At 33.1% G+C, this 21,093-nt stretch overlaps 1 protein-coding gene across 1 annotated transcript in view; it reads right to left on the bottom strand.

Annotated features, from left to right (window-relative positions):
• XPR1 (xenotropic and polytropic retrovirus receptor 1) overlaps positions 1-21,093 on the bottom strand; it is a 109,610-nt gene that overhangs the window by 7,554 nt on the left and 80,963 nt on the right. The window contains exons 10-14 of the mRNA XM_016217872.2: positions 20,492-20,663; positions 19,164-19,358; positions 6,982-7,148; positions 4,346-4,485; positions 1,139-1,360 (exon numbers count right to left, since the gene is read on the bottom strand). Of these exons, the coding sequence (XP_016073358.1) occupies positions 1,139-1,360; positions 4,346-4,485; positions 6,982-7,148; positions 19,164-19,358; positions 20,492-20,663 (896 nt within the window). The remainder of the gene's footprint in view (positions 1-1,138; positions 1,361-4,345; positions 4,486-6,981; positions 7,149-19,163; positions 19,359-20,491; positions 20,664-21,093) is intronic.

Below are 21,093 nucleotides of genomic sequence, written 5' to 3'. Positions count from 1 at the left end.
TCAGAGAATTTCCAAATTCTATTTAAAAGCTGGGCAATTTATACACTGCTCCCCTCTATTTATAGGTTATAGGTTATCATTACCACGTCCTATTTTTTTTACTTCCTTTAAAACATCTCCTTCCATTCCTTTTAGTCCTATAGTAAGCATTCGAATCTAAGTCCTTAATGTCTCATACTTAAAAATACTGAAAAGTATATACTGCAGTGCCATTAAAACTTATGAAACTACTACTTTCATAATGCCATTCTTCTATGAAAAAATTGTGCCTCTTTCCTGCCTACATGATCAAGCTGGCACTTTTCAGCCTTTTACAATCATATTTCATCCCTTCAGCTAAATTTTCTTACTATAGTTCTAGTCACATGTTTTTTTTTTTGGTCCCCTATTCCCACTTTTATGTCCCTACTGTGCCTCTGGTCTATTCAAACACTCCTTTATCCTTTAGAAAACTGCTCATGCTCAACTTTAAGTCCCCTCCTTCCTTCCAACCCACTGTGATATGCACTATCTCTAAATTTCAAATGCAGCCACATTATATCCTACATTTATCGTTATTTTTTGCAACATACAAAGTCAATAACTGATCAAATATACTACTGTAGGTATTTAGTAAGAAAATAAAAATAGCTTATAGTTATTGAGCTCTTTCTTTGAGGAAATGTCTAAATCCCATGCCACAACAAATTTAATCCACTTAGCCACCCTATAAGCAGGGACTATATTAATCCCAATTTACAGATGAGGGCTAATATGGAGAAATTAAGTTATTTGACCAAGGTTACATAGATGGCAAGTGGCAGAGCCAGGATTCCTATGGTTTATAACTTGAAAATTATCTGTATACAAAACATAATGAAGAGTCAAATAAATTATTCTCCAACAAATTTTCTCCAGTGTAATTTTAACACCAAATTAGTGGGCAATAATGTATTAATGTCCTTTTACTCTATGTGCTCATTAAGACATTCTATAGGTTGGGTCCTATGAAATTACTGTTATTACTGTTTTTAGCAGGTGAAAAGTGGCTGAATGCCAGCAATATCGATTGTTACACCCTGATAACTTCTTAGTTTAATGTTATCCAGTGCTAAAACCTGAAGGAAATTCATCTCACAGAAGTGGAAGCTATACGTACTGAGAAGCAAGGGGAGGCCGGCGCAGGGATATGCTCTGGCTGTACTTCCATGGCCGGTTCTTCTGGCGGTTTCGTACCCCATCTTCCTGGTCCATCATCTGCTCCAAAAGTGTCTGATCATCTGCATTCAGAGGGGCAACAGAGATGTCCCGCACCGCACGGAATTCACCACAGTTATTCAGATGTTCGTTCTCCAGGCGGAAGAAGTTCCACACAAATCGCCTTAGCAAAATGGAGTAGGGAAATTTCTTATAAAATGTAAACATACTACTATAACCTGTAAACCTTCCAGTATATCAAGTTCCCATGCATAGACACAAAAAATAAGGAACTAAGGGCTAGAATATTAAAATATAATAGCAAAGATGGAGTGGTGGTGGGGGGGTAGGGGAACAAGAATGAGATAGGCAAACAGAGGGACATGGAATGCAGTTTCAGAGTACTCATTCTTTCACTTTATTGAACATATATTTATTGAGTGCCTGCAATATGACAGACCAAATCTCTGCCCTTATGGAGTGTGATTTCTAGTGGCAGAGACATCATAATAATCAGCTAATGGTAAGTGCACTAAAGAAAATAAAGCAGGGCAAGGAGATAGAACATGCTTCTCTGAAGAGATGGCATCTAGTAGGAATCTGACTGATGCAAGGAAGCAAGTCATGTAAAACCCTGAGAAAAGTGTCCTAGGCAGAGGAAATAGAAAGTATAAGGCCCCAAGTTGGAAAGGCTTTTGGTGTGCTGAAAAACAGAAGGTGCTTAGTGGGGCTGGAGTGGAATAGCACGGTTAAAATGACAGGAGATGAAGATGGCAAGGCAGAAAAGAGCCTCACCCACAGAGGGCCTTATATGCCATAGTAAAGAGTTTAAACTTTAAGGGTGATGGAAAACAAATGAGGATTCTGAGCAGAAGAAATAAGAAAGATAACATTACCATATACCAAAGCAGCCTAAATTTATGGCCCCATTATGTTAGCTTCAGGGAATTCATTGATTTTACCGTTCATTAGTCTGCTGTAGGAGCTGAGATTCATTTTTTCCCTCTACATAGGTGACTGATATCATTATTAAAAAACCTGTTTTTCTCCACTGTTATTTAGTCATGTTTGTCATAAATCAGATAGTGTGAACGCATGTGTGGATGTTTCTGGACTTCCTATTCTGTTCCAGTGGACAGTGTCTATTCTTTCACAAAACACCAGACATTGTCTTAATTACTGTAACTATATAATAAGTCTTGATGTTTGAGAGTATAAGTCCTTTAACTTCATTCTTTCCAAAATGTTCTTGGATATTCTTGAATCTTACTATTTCCATATAAATTACAGAACTGGTTTGTCAATTTTCACACACACATCTTTCATTAAATTTTTTCCTAGGTATTTTATATATTCTGATGCTATTCAAAATGGTATGGTTTTTAAATTTTTCATTTTCTAGTTGTTTGTGACATATTGACTTATTTTAATGGTGTTTTCTACATATATTGAGGGGTTTCCCCCTTTATTAATGTAGTGTTAACACAGACTGATTTTTAAATGTTAATGATTTTAAATATTAAATTTTACATTCCCAGAATGAACTTAACTTGGTTATGATGTATTATCCTGTTTATAAATTGTTGGATTCATTAGCTAATATTCAGGATTTCTGCATCTCTGTATGTGACATAGATTGGTCTTTCTTGAAATGTCCTCGTAGGTTTAGATATCAAAGTCATGATAGCTGCATAAAATGAATTGAGAAGTACTCCTTTTCTTGCCTCTTTTCCCAGGAAGAAGTCCCTGTACAACTGATAGTATTTCCTACTCATATATATTTGGAAGAATTCCCTGCGTCTGTAGTTTTCTTTGTAGGGAAGATTTTAACATGGATTTAATTTCTTTAATAGATATAAACTTATCCAATTTTCTATTTCTTCTTATTGGTTTTGGTAAACGTGCTTTTCAAAGAATTTGTCTATTTCATTTATATTTTAAAATTTATTGGCATAAAATTACTCAGTATCATCTGGCTTTTTAAAAAAATCTTCAGTATTTTTGACATTTGCAATTTGTGCCTGCTTTCTTTTGCTTGATCATCCTGTTTAGACATTTTATCAATTTTATTAGTCTTTTTAAAGAATTCTGCCTTGTTACTTTTTCTCTATTGTATGTTTATATTCTATTCCATTCATTTGTTTTTTGTATTTCCTTCCTTCTACTTTCTTTTGGGTTTGATTTTCTGTTTTTAAATTTTTCTAATATTTTAAGCTGTATGCTTTTCTAACATAGACATCTAAGGCTATACATGTCCTTAGCATGGCTTTAGCTGCATTCTACATTGTCTTTTGTCACATTTTCAATTTCATTCTGTTCAAAATATTTTTTTAATTTCCACTGCAATTTCATTTTTGACCCATTAGACGTGTACTGCTTAATTTCTAAATATTTGGAAATTTTATCTTTTTGTGATTTTAATCTTCTAAAATTTCCTTTATGTCCCAGCATATGGTTAATTTTGTTAATTCTACATGCATTTAAAAGAGTGTGTATTTAGTATTTGTTGTATACAGTGCAGGTCAAATTGGCTAACTGAGTACATGTTTATTACTGAGAAAAGTATGTTAAAATCATCCTCTAAAATTGTAAATTCATCTATTTCTACTTTTTAGCAATGTCATATTTTTTTAAGCTATGTTATTAGGTACATACAAATTTGAACTGGCTATCATGACTGCATCTCGTCTCTAATTTGGCAAATTGCTTTAGTGCAAAATTGCCTTTAGTGCTCTGCTTATACTGGGGTACCTGCTTTTACTTAGATTTGGGGCTATCTTGTTAAAGCATTGATGTTTTTAATTACCCAGCATTTTTTTGTTTCCAGTAAGAAAACTGGGCTGAATAACCAAGACTGACAGATTGCAAAAAATGATTCTCAAAAGATTTTCATTTTAATTTCTGTTCTAGACTTTTTACTTCCTAAATTTTACTCATGACCCTTCCAATGGAGCTCAATTCTAAAAAAAGCATATATGCCATCATCAGCAGTTATTTAACTTTGTAAAAATTAATCTCTTAGTCCTACAGAATTTTCCAACTCTGAGGCTAATAACATTGAGAAAAGTTATAAAATTTAAGCTTTTCAAGTATAAGTTTTAATAAATGTTAATTCGGACATCTTTCAGATAAAAAGAATCCTTGATAAACTTTTCAGTAGTTTGCTTACCGGAAAACTTCAAGGGGAGCAAAGACAGTAGCAACGATGTCCCGAGAATGAGGCAACTTAGTCATGGAGGTAATTAAGATTTGGATAGTCCAAGCAAAGCGCAGTATCACATCCTCTATGATGGCACAGTAGTAATAGGCCTGAGAAATAATAAGCAAATTGAGTACACCTACCATCATGTTTCTCACAAATAAGCACACCTATCACAGCAACAAAACACATACACCTTACTAACAAGCACAGATTCAAGAAAAAAAAGTTTTTATTCCATTTTATATTTTAGAAAGATTTCACAAATTTATTTTTTCTTCTTAAAGGGTGCAATATTTAAAATGAAGTTTAACTGAATTTCTGTAATCATTTAACAAATATAATTTCATTCCCATATTGTATACCAGACTCCCTTCTAGACCCCAGAAATACATGTCCGATGAGATCCTCAATCTGATTAAGATGACATTCTAATATACACTTGATATGCTAATGACTCAACATCTAATATTAGAAAAGATTTAACAGGTTTATTAACTGTGTTATATGCACTTTTTTAAAAAAATATATCTTTATTGATTTCAGATAGAGGAAAGGAGAGGGAGAGAGAGAGAGATAGAAACATCAATGATGAGAAAGTCATTGATCAGCTGCAGCCCGCAACCTGGGCATGTGCCCTGACCGGGAATCGAACCCCGATCTTCTGGATCCTAGGTCGATGCTCAACTGCTGAGCCACGCCTGGCCGGGCTATATGCACTTTCTTTTTGATTGATTTTAGAGAAAAGAAAGGAGGGAGAGGGAGAGAGAGAAACACCACCGTGATTTTAAGGTTCAGAGTCATGTTCTTAATTTTTAAATGAAGCTCCACTGGTCTCCACAAATACTTTCTTCCCTTTTTAAGGGGAATGAATTCTATTCCAATATTTACCTTTTAGAAATTCAAAAAGATGTGGCAAATTTGCAAATTTTTAGGAAAGCATATACTTTATTTTCTAGGGTCATGAAAATATGTAGTAAAAAGAAACCGATTGAAAGATTCTATTCACTAATTTTATTATATTGAAACAAGTAAATTAGAACTATTTAAAAGGAGGGATAGATTAACATTTACATAAAGATACAAACAGTTCATCTATGCAATCAGCATAATAAATAAATGTATTATTCTCTCTCTCAGTAAGGCAAGAACAATAGGAGGAGCAATAAGGCCACTCATACATTTGGTGGGCACCAAAGGACCATTTTTACCAGAGCTCATGTCTGTTCTCTGACTTGTGCTTACCATTACTGATTTTCTTTTCAAAGGAGATTTATGAAGATATATCTAACAACTTGGTAATATATTCTATGTTTGCACATTGGGATGATTGCTACAGTTTACATGAAAAAGATCACTGTCAATGAATATCTCCTTTTCTGCCTTCATTTGCTTACCTTGTTACACTACATGTTACATATCATCATTCTTTGTAGCCACTCTCCTGTCATTTATCCTAAATTCTCACACTTGAAAAGAGCCTTCCCTATTCACCAACTGAATATTACACATTCACACGCTTTTCAAAGTACCATTTTGAGGTACTGGTGACATTCTGACATAGTATAAAATATTAGAGACTCAATCTATACTCCTCTCCCCATTACATAATTTTAGAACTGGGAAAGGATAAAGAGATAACCTAGTGCAACACCCTGCCTTATAGAAGAGAATGCACTGTAGTTAGGTTGTCTAAAGTTATATAGCTAGTTAGAGAGTGAGCAAGGGTTAGAATTCACTTATCAGGATTCCCAGGTTCACTGTTTAATATCTTATCAATATGTGAGTAAAGATACTCTTGGTCTTTTGACTTTTTAATTCAGCCTTCCATGTTTTTCTTCATATATAGATAAATCTGAAAATAATTCCTAAGGAATTATCCAAATATTTCAGGTTGAATTGGCACTGGTGAAAAACTGGTTGAAATAAACGAAAGCAGCTTTCTTGATGCACCAAGCGATCAGGCACTCCCTTTCCTGTGCTTTCACAGCACTGCTCATTCAGGCAAGTATTTATACATTCATTCCACAAAAAAGTCTACTATACGCCAGAAACTATGCAGGGCAGTGAGGGATATGGATACCTAAACAGATAATACAATGTGACAACTGCTACAATGAAGTTTGTAAAATGGGATTAGGATGAATAGCTAAAATATGCTTAGAGAAATAAAGAAAAGCTTCTTAGAGAAACTAAACTAAACTGACTTTTAAAAGGGAGGAATAGGGGTTTGCAAGGCAGACAAAGGGGAGAGAGGGCATTTGAGTGGAGGGAATTGCATTTTCAAAAATAAATAATAAATTATAGCAAGCTATTTGTTCCTCTATGTTAGTCTTTATTACGTGGTATTGTAATCTGTTTACTTATTTGTTTATAATATAGTTTATGGCCTCTTTGCAATCCAGAATTTTGTTTTCATTTTCTACAGTGCCCAGCATACAGTAAACACCTGATACATTTTTGCTGACTAAATCAGGATTTTTTAGTAAAGAGTTGTTTTTTATAATTATATTAGGTTGGGATTGGGTATATATTGCAATAGGATTTAGCTGGTGGTACACTGGAGGTTTGGCTTGTTTGTTTTTTTAAACAAACACTGTACATACTTTTTGAGGGTATACGATCTCTTCCCGGAGGAAAGTGTTTTCTCCTGCATTCTTATCAAAGAGACCCCAGTCCATCTTCAGATCCCAGATGAGGGTATAGCAGGAACTGATGACACAAAAGACAATCCACAGGTAAAAGAATACTCTCGTGTCTGAGTGATCTTGTTCTGAAGAAACAAAAGAGAAAAGGAAAATTACTACATTCAAGTAAAATTCTTCATTAAATAAAACTAATTATATCTCCATAAAGGAAGTAAGATCTTAAACAATCTCCATAGTAGGATCATTGTCTCACAAAAGTTAAATAAAACATCTGATACTCCTGAAGTCCAAAGTAGTCATCAAACACTTGTCAGAGTCACAAACTTTGTACAAATGTGCATTTGGAGTTTTGGAGGCTCTATGTCGAATACATAAAAATCTCAATAATTGCAATGGAGGTTTTAAATATTGCAAATGATGTCATTTTAATTTCTGCCATCAGGTGGCAGCTTAGGGTCAAAGATGAAAAAATTTATGAAACACCACTTAACAAGGAATGCAATGCACTTGAATCAAAAAAATTATTGGGTTGTTTTTATTTTAGAACAATATTTCCTTCATACACTTAGATCTTGTCAATGCTTATGTGATGACAATCAGATAATTTCCTAAATTACCAGAAAGCAACCAACTGATGAGAAATTTATCATTAAGAACATGTATACAAGCAAATTTCTCTAAAACCACAAACAAAGCATGATATTTTGCTCCTTACAGAGGCTGTTTATTGCTACAAAGGCCCAATGTGACTTTATGTTGAGAACACTATAAAGTAACTTTTGGCTTTATGCTGAGAATAAAATAAAGTGTGCTAAATCAAAATAATAAAAATAATTTGCAAATTATTAAATACACAATTTAGTCCTTTTTTTTCACTCTTAAGTGCTTCATGTGTTCTCTAATGAAATTCTTCTTTGTTAAGCTCAAGAGTCATCATAATATTATTTGTGTTCTGTAGGTGCAGGATATAGGCATATAACTACTAATATGGTCCTGAATCATCAGGGAAAATCATCAGACAAAACATCTAATTCCAAATAAGTTTAAATTTTAGTTTCCCAAAGGCATAGAAAGTAAATAATGCATCATGCACTATCCACAATCCTATTAAAATAAACAAGTGTTTATTAATAATTTTCAGGTATTAAAGTGTTAAGTACAGTATGATTCAAAGGCACCCTTTGGCCATTTATAATCTAGTAAGTGAAACAACCATTTGTTACTGATGATAAATGTGAGTTCAAAATGAATTATAAACAAAGTACTATGAGAACATCAAGAAGAACTGGAATGTTTCCAACAGTAGGAAACCAGAGGAAGCAGCATTTGAGTTATTTCTAGAAAGATAAATAAATAGTGCTGCAAAAGTCAGGCAGATGAGGCAAGGCCATTCAAGGCTGAAGGATGATGAAAAGGCACGCAGGTGGGAAAGGGCAAGGTGTATCTGAGAAGCTGCAAGAAATCTAAACCTAGTATGGGTGAAACACAGAAGGCGTAGGGAATGGGTATGACCTGAAATGAGGCTGGAAAGGTATAGGATCAGGTCTGTACTTTAAAAAAATAAACCGTTGGCAGGCTGCTTGCATAATTAGTTAGTTGGTTAAAAAAATACAGATATCTCAGAGCTCCACTGTTGTGTAAAGTCAGTTTGTACCAGATCATGAGAGCCAACTGTTAAATTTTCAAAAACTTTGTAAGTTGGTTGGTAAATACAGTCATTATTAAAAATTAAATTAACTAAACTTACAATTAGTTACATTAAGAAAAAAGGTAATAAAAACTCAAAATTCATCACTTCCTAATTATTTTACTAAATTTTGCTATTATTCTTCTTTTAGGTTATGTATGCTTATTGTATCTGTATGATGGAAACACTACATACAATGTTATGTATCTTTTCCCAGCATTCAATGTTATCATCTTAGTAGCTTGAAACTGGCTATGGTAGAAATACTTACACCATGGAAATTAGCAAGCATGCAAATCAGTGCCCCCTCTCCCCACTCCCACCCAAGAGTTGGTTTGTTAAACATATACCAGCACACCACTGTGTAGCTTCTTCTGGAAAGTCAGTGGTAGGGAACAGAAACAAATATTTTTAAAATAGCCCATAAGTGATTCTAATGAACAGTTAAGCTTGGATATAAACACATTTTCAGGTTTAGATTACTTCTGCAAAAATTTTTTTCATCAAAAGCAAATTGGGTTGAATATTTATACTACAGCATTGTGCCATATGAATCAACTTAAAAGGCCTAACAAAACATCTAGGTTTAGTTGGATGTGTTATGACATATCTGTTTACCTCATTCTATTGACAGAGGGTCTAGCTTGGTAGTATAATTCAATTATTGGCATCATGGTTGCATTTAAAAAATCCTATAACTCATCTACTATGGCTTGCAAAGAATAAAGCAAATTTAGCAACTTAATAAGATTCACACTCTTCTCACATTTTCAAAACAAGATCAACACAAAGATTAAGACAAGCAACTTAACTGTAAATCATATTTACAACTCTTTTTTCAATGGAATGCTTACTATGTACCAAGTGCTTTACATATAATATCTCATTTACTTTACATGACAATAAACCATCATTTTGTTTCCTAGAAAAAGTAATGAATTGAGAATACAGTAAAATATACATTCATCAGGAGGTAACAAAATGAGTATTTCTCAAGTAAGTGTACGTAGTATCTTATCACTGAAAGTTTATTTTCTTTCCTAACTACTGATATTACTGAGTTCAAATTATTGTATAAAAGGAGATTATGGGGGAAATGTAAAAGCAATGTGCTCATTTTCTTTTATTTCTCTTAGATTTTAAAATATAAGTCCTATCCTTAGAGTATAATTCTTAAAATGGTCCAACAGGTCAAGTGCCTCCCTTTCTAAGGCTATATTATTTCTATAAAATTACTATGAAACATACACAAGGACTTACTGACTTTTAAAAAACTGAATATATTTAACAAAATATTTTGGTAAGCAATGTTTTATCTTATGGAACTCTTCAAACAATGATTAGCATACACCTGGTCTATATATGCTCCATTTTTGGTCTCTTTAATTATTACCCTTATTTCATCTTTCCCATTTCCCAAATGAGGAGTACTTCCCCCTGAAATCATCTGCCTTCATTGGTATTCAAGAGATGTACTGGAAAAATATTATCACTTTAGGCAAGCAATTACATCTAATTCTCTCTTGGCTAACTCTGGTAGCCTACTTTAATGATGTTCAGAATCACAGAAAATCAAGGCATTGCTATTTTACCCCTAAGCTTCTATCACACACCTGCCATGTTAGAAGCATAATTCATACTGGACATATTTATGGTAATGACATCTACTGAACCTCAAACAAATAAAAATAAAGTTCTTAGACTTTTGTACCCACAGCCATCATAGGAAGGATAAAGCAAAATAGTATGTCAGGAAAAGTGCTAAGAAAGAAACCAGAAAAATTACACATGGAAGTCGACCTAAACCATATTTCAGAGCAGTTATTTTGAAAATGAAAAAAGTAGCAATGTGAGAAGAAAAAGTGAATAGTCTTATTTTCAACCCAAACCTTTCTACTCTGGTAGTAGTTTACTAGTTTATAATCTGAAATTAAATATGAAAACAAATAATGTAAACTGGACATCATTTTTAAAGCCCAAAGATATATAGGTAAGCTGAGTTATAAATGAGTTTGGCATCCAGCAAATCCTAGTTCTATTCCTATTACCCAAATAATCAAACCACTGAATTATAAAACTAATATGGCTCTCTGAAAATTAATGGATATAGATAATTCCCTGATCTTTAGTGGATCTTAGTTAATATGTGAAGTCACAAGTACTACCCCTTCTCAGGTGATTATCATACTTATCCTCAGGGCAGGCAAGACAGACATTATTATTCCTCTCTTACAGTTAAGGAAGCTGAAGGTCAGAGAGATAGTCAATAAGTGGAAAGATGACTGGGTTTGAACTTAGAAGATCTGGGTTTTAAATCCAGTCTCTTTCCAACTTTGTGATTATAGGAAATTCAGAACCTTAAAATGATTGAGACCAAAATGGAAATCATTAGGCCTAAGGATAAATGAGGAACCTAGAAACAGGAATCTTTATCCAAGGATTATTTTTGTATTAGACAGCATTGTTTCTCTTAGTTCATTTCAACTCAAAAATGAAAAAAAAACCCAACTCGGTAAGACTATAAAGTAATAACATCAGTTACATTTCTAAGGCATAAAGAAAAAAAGAATTTAAAACTATATACATATTATTTCACACTGTATATAAAATATTTTTATAGAAAAAGACAGAAGTGGTTATCCCTCTTGAGAGAAATAAGATTATTAAAGGGACTTAACTTTAACTTTATATATTTCTATATTATTTGAATTTCATTGTTATAGTGATATATACATATCTATGTTTTACTTCTATAATTAAAAAGAAAAGTAAAAGACAGAAAGAAAATGAGCTAAGAAAAATAGCTGCTATTAGGGTGGTGATATTTTATAAATGATTTAAACAAGCCTTTAATGTGGCTATATTGTTTTTGTAATAAAAAAGATAAATAGTACATAGGAATTAATTTATTCATTCAACAAATATTTGTTGAGTGTCTACTATAAGCTGTATTATTTACTATATAGTTAAAATCCTTAAGATTAACTCTAAAAAAGTTTGTTTCCTTTTCTATTAAACAAACAAGCTGAATGTCTATTGTATAACCAGGTCTATTTTAGAGAATGGAGATGTACTGAAGAACTATTAAGGACTAAATGTAAAAGAGAGAGATAAAAAGCAAATAAAAACAATGTGCAATTGTAGAATTGTGCATAGAAGAGGAATCAATACACCAGGCTTTTAGGGAACAACCAGGAAAGGCTTCCTGGAGGAGGTGCTGCTTGAGCTGAGTCTTGAAAGTTAAGTCTTTAGTTAAATAGATTTATGAGGCTGAGAGAGCCACATTAAACAGAATAGAAATCATTCACTCATTCATTCATTCAGTAAGGTAACACCTACTATATACTAGATATTTCCTGGCCCAATGAAGCTTTCTACTTAGTGGGGGTAGACAATTATCAGATATATAAATAAACAAGACGATTTCAGACAATGAAAAGAACCATGAAGAAAACAGGACATGGTGACAAGATGGATACTGGAAAAATTCCTTTAGATAATGGTCATGCAGAGGTCTCTGAGTTGACACCTGAGTAATAATAAGCACGCCACATGAAAAGCTAGAGGAAGAGTAACATACGTAATATTACATTTTCTAATAACCACATTTTAAATATTAAAATGAAATAGGTAAAATTTATTTTAGTAATACATTTGATTTAATCTAATGTATATGTAATTTTAATATTTATTCATTATAAAATTATCAATAAGATCTTTACACTCTTCTTTGCATACTAAGTATTCAAAATCTAGTTTGTACTTTATACTTACAGCAAACGTCATATTAGACGCACATTTTGAGTGCTCAGTAGCTGCATGTGGTTAGAAGCTACATTACTGAACAGTTCATTTTTTTAAAAAGACAAGCTAAAGACTGGGAGAAAATGTCTAAATATTATCCAACAAAGAGCTAGTATCTAAAATATATAAAGAACTCTAAAAACTCAACAATTAAAAAAACCAAATAATCCAACTGGAAAATGGGCAAAAGATACACATAAACATTTCACTGAAGAGGATATACAGACGGAAAATACGCATTTGAAAAACGGCTTAACAAAATTAAAACCACAATGAGATATCACTATACACTCATCAGGGTGGCTTAAATAAATAATAGTCGCATCAGAAAATGCTGGCAAGAAACTGGACCACTCATATTGCTGATGAGAAGATAAAATGGTATAGCCACTCTGAAAATAGGTTAGCTGTTTTTAAAAAACTAAACACGCAGCTAACATATTACCCAGCAATTGCACTCTTGGGCATTTAATCACAGAGATATGATAATTTATGTTCACTAAAACCCTTTACATGAATGTTTATAGCAACTACATTCATAATAACTTGAAACTGGAAACACTACCACTGTCATTCAGTGGATGAATGGTTAAACTTCAATACATCCATACCACGGAATACTACTCAACAATAAAAAGGAACTATTGTACTGTTGATTGATGTGACAACCTAGATGAATCTCCAGAGAATTATGCTGAGTGGAAAAAAGCAGATCTCAAACAGTTCCAGGACTATATATGATACGACTTATATAACACTCTTGAAATGACAAAATAATTAAATGGAGAACATATTAGTGGTTGCCAGGGGTTAGGGGAAAAGTGGGGACAGGAGAAAAGATACAATGAAAATTTAAGTTATTCAAAACTATAACATTTTAAAGGCAATTTAAGGTAAAATATAAATGAGAGTGTTAGTATAATATTTTGAATTAGCACAATGCCAAGTAGATAAAAGCTACTCAAGAAACACTTATTAAAGTCAAATTAATAATCAGAAGCAATTAATATCAAACAATTGTTTTTATGGCAGCAGCAGGATTTAAGCAAATATTGACAAATGCTAAATTCTAAAATAATCTATTTGTTGTGTGATACAATAATCTATTTCTTGTCTGCATTAAGCTGGAGAAATTACAGCAAATATCAAATTTCAAAAGCGTTAAAGATTTGAGCTACTTTCAATAGTAAGCCAAAAATAAAAACATTTATTCAAATGACTAAAAAATATTTTTTTGTGCATGTCTTTTATAAAATTAATAGAACAAAAGTTTCCCTAGAGAATTTTTTAAAAATTAGTGTTTCTATTATAGTATAACAAGACTAAAATTTGGAAATTCAGGCAGAGCAGCCTATTTATTCAGGGTAGAAATAGGGTAACAAACTGGCCATACCCCCAGAGAGGAAGTACTTCAGGACTATGTGTGCTCACTCAAACAATGAAATGACTATTTGCACTGAAGGCACTGAACTACTGCTGAGGAATCCTCATCAGAGAGCACAGCACCCCTTCCAGAATATTAAACAAGAAGGGACCTAGAAGGAACCTGGGCACTAGAAAACAACAAGCAAACATAAAATAACTCAGCTTTTAAGTCAGCAGAGAAAAATCTTTTGTTTTCTCCAAGTATTTTTAAAAGTCTAATAGCAAATGCTTGTTAGCATATACTAACAAAGTTTAAAGTAAATATGAAGTATTTTTAAAAGTTTTTTTCTTCTATATATTCAGAGAACAGCAAAGAGCAAAATACACTAAGAATTTGTGAATACTTTAGAATGTTAGAAACTGTAAATGAAAAACAAAAAACCTAATGAAGTGCTCTCTCCCCATCAACAGGGTAGAAATAACAACACAATGGCTTTTTCTATTATTGTAACACCCACAGGCTTTTCCTTACCAAAGCCAAGAAACTTCAAGGACATACAAAAACCATTTAAACACTTTCCTGTCTCTTCCAATCCCAATTCCAACAAAAAACTTGTAGGAGTTGGTATCAAATTTAGGCTTGTAATGAAATACGAATTCTTAAAATATGGAGATTGGCTGCTAACTACACTCCTTTGTTTCTAAAATCAATGATGAAAAATAAAATATACTGAAATGTTTAAAATGTGTTTCCTTCTTACTGAAACAAGTGAGGGATATTTGCAATATTATCATAGTCTCCCTAAAATGGGCCTAAACCACCTCCCTCACCTTTTAAAAAATGATTCTAGATAGAGAGTTCATTCTTGTGCCTCCGTTTACAAATTATGCAGATAAACTAAGACATATCTTTAAAAAAACTCTTGAAAATGACCCCAATAATGTTGTTACTATGGTAACTCTTGTAAGCTAGTTCTTTGAAAAGACAGTTTGAAATTGGTTACTTCACCATCTTCTACCCTTCTCACCTCATAAAACTTATCCTTTGCAATAACAGCACATACACACTCAGTAGAAAAAGATCTACCTCATTAACCATACAGATTCTCTTCTTTTGGCCCAATGATTATTTCCAAAGTTTATGTTTTCTGATGCCTTTTCTCTTGGAATGCTGCCCAAGAAAACAACAGAAATCAAATGCTACTTTTGATCACCACTACAATGTTAAATTTTCTGTCAACCATCCCTCTGAGCTGTCTTTTCAATCCAACCCCACCACCACCATTTTAGGCTTTTTGGTTAAAAAAAGAAAAAAGTAGTGATATAAATATTTAATATGTAGCAACTACAAAAAGTGTTTCTTTAAATTTAGGGATATAATTAAGATATATAACCAATGGTTTGTCTAAAACAATGCTTGTTTTTTAAAAAATCTGTAGCACATGTATCAGGTTCAGTGAGTAAACATGCTACTTGAACAAAAAACCAAACACATTCCTAACTGATACTTGCCCCCACCCAAGGAGATCATAAGGGTTTCTCTTAAAAAAGACTTGCCAAAAGACATACAGCCCTACCTGGTTTGCTCAATGGTTAGAGCATCGGTCCACAGACTGAAAGGTCCTGGGTTTGATTCCATCCGAGGGCACGTACCTTGGTTGCAGGTTCAATCCCCGGACCCGGTCGGGGTGTGTACAGGGGGCAACCAGTAGATGTGTCTCTCTCACATCAATGTTTCTCTCTCTTTCTCTCTCTCCCTTCCACTCTCTCTGAAAATCAATGGTAAAAATATCCTCGGGTGAAGATATAAAAAAAAAAAGACACACATACACCAGCTTAATATAGCAAAGATAATTATATTTCATTTAATGATAAATTCCAATTACGTAGCAAGTTAGAGTGCACAGAGTGATTTCATGTGCACTACTACCTTATTTAATCCTTACAAATTGTGAAGTAAACAGGATAGATATTATTTACACTTTAAAGGTGTGGCTTTGTCTGGGGAGATAAAAACACCACTCACAAAAAAGCCCTAGGCCAAAGATAAACAGTAATACTTCCACTACTCACAAATTACATGGCCTTGGGCAAAACACATAATGGGACAACTGAAATCCTCTTTAACTCAATACAGACAATAGGATATAGCTTAACCTCTGGGAAGTCATCTCTATACTTCCCATCCTGTGGCCTAGAGGCTGGGTTAGGGACTTGTGCTATATTTGTAGGCTGTTCTGGTACCTTGCTTATCTCTTTGCCCTTTATTTTAAAGTCTTTTTAAAAATTATTGTTATAGTGATAAAAAACATATAAGCATAAAACTGACCATCTTAACCATTTCTAAGGTGTACAGTTCAGAAGTTTTAAGTATAGTCACACTGTTGTGCAACCAATTATATCCCTTTTTACTTGACTATTTCTACTACTAGATTATAAAGTCTTAAGGGTAAGAATCATGTTTTGTTTGTGGCTCTATTTTTAGTGCCTACCTAGTACAACCTAACTCATGGAATATTCTCAATAATACTGAATGACACTTGCTCCATCTCTCTCTCTTTCTATGTACCCACCTACCTACTCAACTTAGAATTGAGAAGTAAGGTGTTTATACAGGAGTGTATCTAAATATGTTAATTTAAGTAAAAACTTTTTCTGATATGGCCAACTGGTTTTCTAATTAGGGTAGTATACGGCAGATATTCTCTATAAATTGGATGAGTATAACTTGCAATTCCAAAACTTTTCAAAAATACATTTAAAAAATGTGAAAGATAAAAGTAATTCATCAAAAAATACTGCACTGGCAAATATTACTGAAATTAACAATATTTTGATTTTCCTAATTGTTTCTTGAGTATGTCTGGCTAAACAAGGAGCCTCTAAATCTAAAGATCCTACTCACGCTTTTTGGTATACTATCCAGAAACAGAAAGTGATTAGTGACTAGTTAGCAAATCCTTTTTTATTCAGTTTATGCTCAATTCTTTACTTTATTCAGTTTACTTTCAACAAAAAATCTTGAGAGGTCACTAAAATGATGACATGGACTACTATGCAATATTTTTGGTCACAGAATTCAGGATTTGTTCAAAAAAACTGAGTGACACGGCAACAAAACTTCCATTCTCATGTATATACCTATGTTAACAAAGTTTCTCAGAGTTTACTTGTATAAAAACTGAAAAATGCAAGAGTAATAAGTAATATAAATTTCTCTCATTAAGAGATGTTTATGTGTAATAATTATTAAAATTCATAATATATTTACAATGTTATTTTAATCAACTACAGGTAATAATCTGGGTAATGATAATTACAACAGAGGAAGAAAAAATTTAATCTCATAGCACCTTCTAGTAATAGGAAATTAATTTAATTTACATATACATGTTTCAGACAAATTCATTAAAACATAAAAATATACTGCACTAAAATGAAGTTCAGTGGGAAACAGATGTAAAATTTCTAACTATTAAAGAATTGCTTCATTTAAAAAAATAAATCATGGTAAGTATGCTTTTATATTTAGATTACTTGGATACATTTAATAGAAACATTTAGGAGTTTTGTTTTAAAATGTGCATATTTAAAATACACTGGAAACTACATTTTTTGTTATTATTTAAACTTAAGATAAAAAATTTCAGCCCTGCTGGGCGTGGCTCAGTGGTTGAGGGTCGACCTAGGATCCAGGCGATCAGGGTTCGATTCCCGGTCAAGGCACATGCCCGGTTGAGGGCTTGATCAATGACTCTCTCATCATTGATGTTTCTATCTCTCTCTCTTCCTCTCCTGTCCTCTCTCTAAAATCAATAAAGATATATTTTTTAAAAAAAGATAAAAAATTTCAGATGTAAACTTAAAAATGTCCAAGCAGTAACATAGTTTAAAATAATAAAATAACATAATAGTTTAAAAAATTATCTGAAGACCACAATACTATCCAAACTACTATTTCTAGTCTTAGGTTTTTAGATTTGGAGTGTTTACAGATTTAAGGATTTCAGCTCTTCAGTTTCTTACTAAATGGTATTAGTATAAAGACATGCCCTAAAAATCCAACCAAAAAACAGTACTTAGTTTTATCCATAATGAGAGAAAAGTAAAGTGTTCTTGAGTCATACAGTACCATGTACCAAATCAGTTGTCTGATTTACAAATTCTCTGATAATAACCTCTAGTAATAACCAAATCATGACGCATACCTGGACTGAGTAACAGCATTCCTCATCAAGAGTTAAACTTATGAGAATTCTGAGGATGTGTTTCTTTCACTGAAGTACTTAGTTAAATTCTCATCTAACAAGAGAGACTACATAGTGGTAAGATTATTGACTGCATCATCAATATTACTGTAATCACAGAATCTGCTGTAAAAAGTGGAAGTATATCATAAACTGTTCTGGGAAACAAATCAAAAGCCTTACCAAAAAAACAGAACAAAACACACCACCCCAATCTTTCATGACCATTAGACACACTAAGGCTCCTAAAATACGGTGTCTCAAAAAAACCCCACAAAAAACACTTAAAAAATTTACCAAAAAACAAAGTATTTAAAAGAATGGTAATAATTTCAATTAGTAACATTTCTTTACCACCCACTGATGAGAGAGTGCAGGCTCTAGGGTGTGGGCTGATACAGATTTAAACAGACAAAGGAAGGAATATATTTTAATAAAAGGAAGTGAGATCTTTGATAGACGGTTCTTCGAAAAGGTTAAAAATTCAAAAGCCATGACTGCATGTGGCTCAGAGCTAAAAGCTTTTCTCCTCCCAACAGAAGAGCAGTCTCAAGTAATAACTGGTTGCCATGGAGATAAGAAACTAGAGAGATCAGAGAACTCAATTTGAAGTTAAATGGGCTGGAAACACTCCTTACAACTTGGTGAAGGAACATGATTAAGAAAAAAACATGATTGCCAGAGGGACTCTTTTCACCTAGCATTTCCCAACCTCATTAATGAACAAGTCTAAAAAAAACAAATGAAAACCAAAGGTGTCTATATAGATTGAACCCATTACACATAATTCAAGATTTCAAAAGTTATCACAAATCCTTCTATTCGAGATGACTTTGATTCATTTTAATGGTACTTGTTAGTAAATATTGGAATGAGACTAAAATTGTGTTCAAGAACAAACTAGTATAGCTGAGGGGACTGGAACTTAAGTGGGAAAAAAGAACATAACAACTGGAAAAGTATGCAGAATAAGGAACAGATTCAAGTAGTAAAGAAAAGGGTTTTGAAAAATCTCTTCAGAGTCAATCATAAAATACCTTCATGAGTTCTGTGAAGGGCTAAAAATGTCACCGTGAAGAAAGTTGTAGAGTATTTCCCAGCATTAACTAAATGAGGAAAAGCCCTTTTGGTGTCTCGGTATCGGCGCAGGCACTGGATGAAGCGAAGCCAAGCAGGAATGCACTGAACAATGGCCCGCACACCATATGAATATTTGTGGCAAATTTCTCGTTCTGTGAAGATTTCAAAGAAGAAAAAAATTACAATTTAAAAAAATAACTTGTTCACATCATTTAGTCATATACTATAACCACAAGCAAGTCCATAAAAGCAAGGAGTCTGGGTTTCAGAATCACTTTCTTCTTTGCTACTAGTTTAATCTCAAACTTTTTAGAGGTAAGTAAGCCCAGGAGAAAAAGTAAAATACATAGAAAGGACCTAGTAGGGAAATCTGCCCTGGCAGGTTTTTGACTATCTTTTTTGGAATTGCTTTCTTTGGAATGTGGTAAAACCATAATAAAATTAGAAGTTGAGTATATTAGTCAAAGAGAAAAAAATTAGTTAGCTCTGTATTTGAAACACCTGGAAAACCTACAAATATCACTGGTGACTCCAGTCAATTTCATGAACTCCACACCACTCTAACACATCTACCATAGGTTGTTCATGCACCTATACTTTTTTTTTTTAAATGAAGAATGAAGTCTGTGTTCTTAAATGAGTTGATAAATCAATTTTTCTTCAAATTCTGGGAATGTGATCAACCTACAATACAGATACAGTTGTCATCTGCTGTCAGTCAATGAAAATGTGTCGGCACTGGCTTCATTAACTTTTGTTAGTCAGATTTACATAAATTGTCTAAATTTGGTCTTTGTCATTAAGGCAAAATTCCTTAATAACCTGAACTCCTGGTATAAACTATGAGTGGGAAAAAGAGTCAGAAGAAAAACAACATTTCCAGTAAGATAAAAAAAAAATAGACTAAAGACTTTCTCAAAGCAATCAATCCAACTCTAAATAATCATTATTTTTGATCATTAAAAAGCAATACTGTGATAGCAAGTGTTGGCACTAAAGCATTTGTGATGTAAGTACCAATATACTAGAGCTTTTTTTTTAGTTTTAGAATTCTTTAGGTGTAAGTTGTAAATCTCTTGGCAAATGAATAGCTAAAATAATAACATAATTTAAGAGCCAAAGTATTATCAGATAAAGAGATTGCTAAAAAAGTGCCAAGTACATTTAAATTTGTAATATTATTGGATGAGTTCACTATGATCTTAAATATCTCAGTTATATCATTCCCAGTATTTCTTGGTATCCATTGGCAGTTCAGTAGTGTGGATGCACATTCATACTCTACCTTCTGAATTTTTTGGCAGCAGGCCCCCACTTTCATCCCATTTGAGCTCAAAACTGTAGAAGCAGATCATATATTCCAGGTCCATCAGTATCACTGACAGGCTGTTCAGCTGATCAGCCAGCCAGAAATCAGCAAAGCCTACCTTATGGAAGGGGGCTGTAAATACTCGAAACTGGGAGAAAGAAAAAAAATTGAAACAGAGAAACAAGAAAATTCATATTAAATTTCTCTAATTCATGACTGACCATGCAGCATGATTACTTTGGCTGAGAAAATGGAAACCAATGAACCAATCACAAACACAGGGACCTGGCAACAGTGGCTAGGCAGAGAATCAGTAGTGAAGGGAATGAGTTGAGTGCATAACTAAGAAAGGAAATAAAGCTAAGTGTGGGAAGGCAGAAATAGCTACAGTTAGAAAATAGAGAGCAGAGAGGTGGTGAAGAGTTGAAGTCGAAAGCAGAGAATGACAGAAGGTAGGAGTACTGATAGGATGTCTAACACTAGGCTCTAAGGTGAATTTTGCTGGAGACCCATGTGTTATAGTAATTTCTGTAACATTCTCCCATCTTAGCTGGGATGGGCGATTTGCTAAATGAATA

Source organism: Miniopterus natalensis, chromosome 19, assembly GCF_054644295.1.
Source record: "Miniopterus natalensis isolate mMinNat1 chromosome 19, mMinNat1.hap1, whole genome shotgun sequence".
NCBI classification, from domain to species: domain Eukaryota; kingdom Metazoa; phylum Chordata; class Mammalia; order Chiroptera; family Miniopteridae; genus Miniopterus; species Miniopterus natalensis.
Note: the sequence above shows the minus strand (reverse complement) of the source record. Positions and strands in the feature narration are given on the sequence as shown.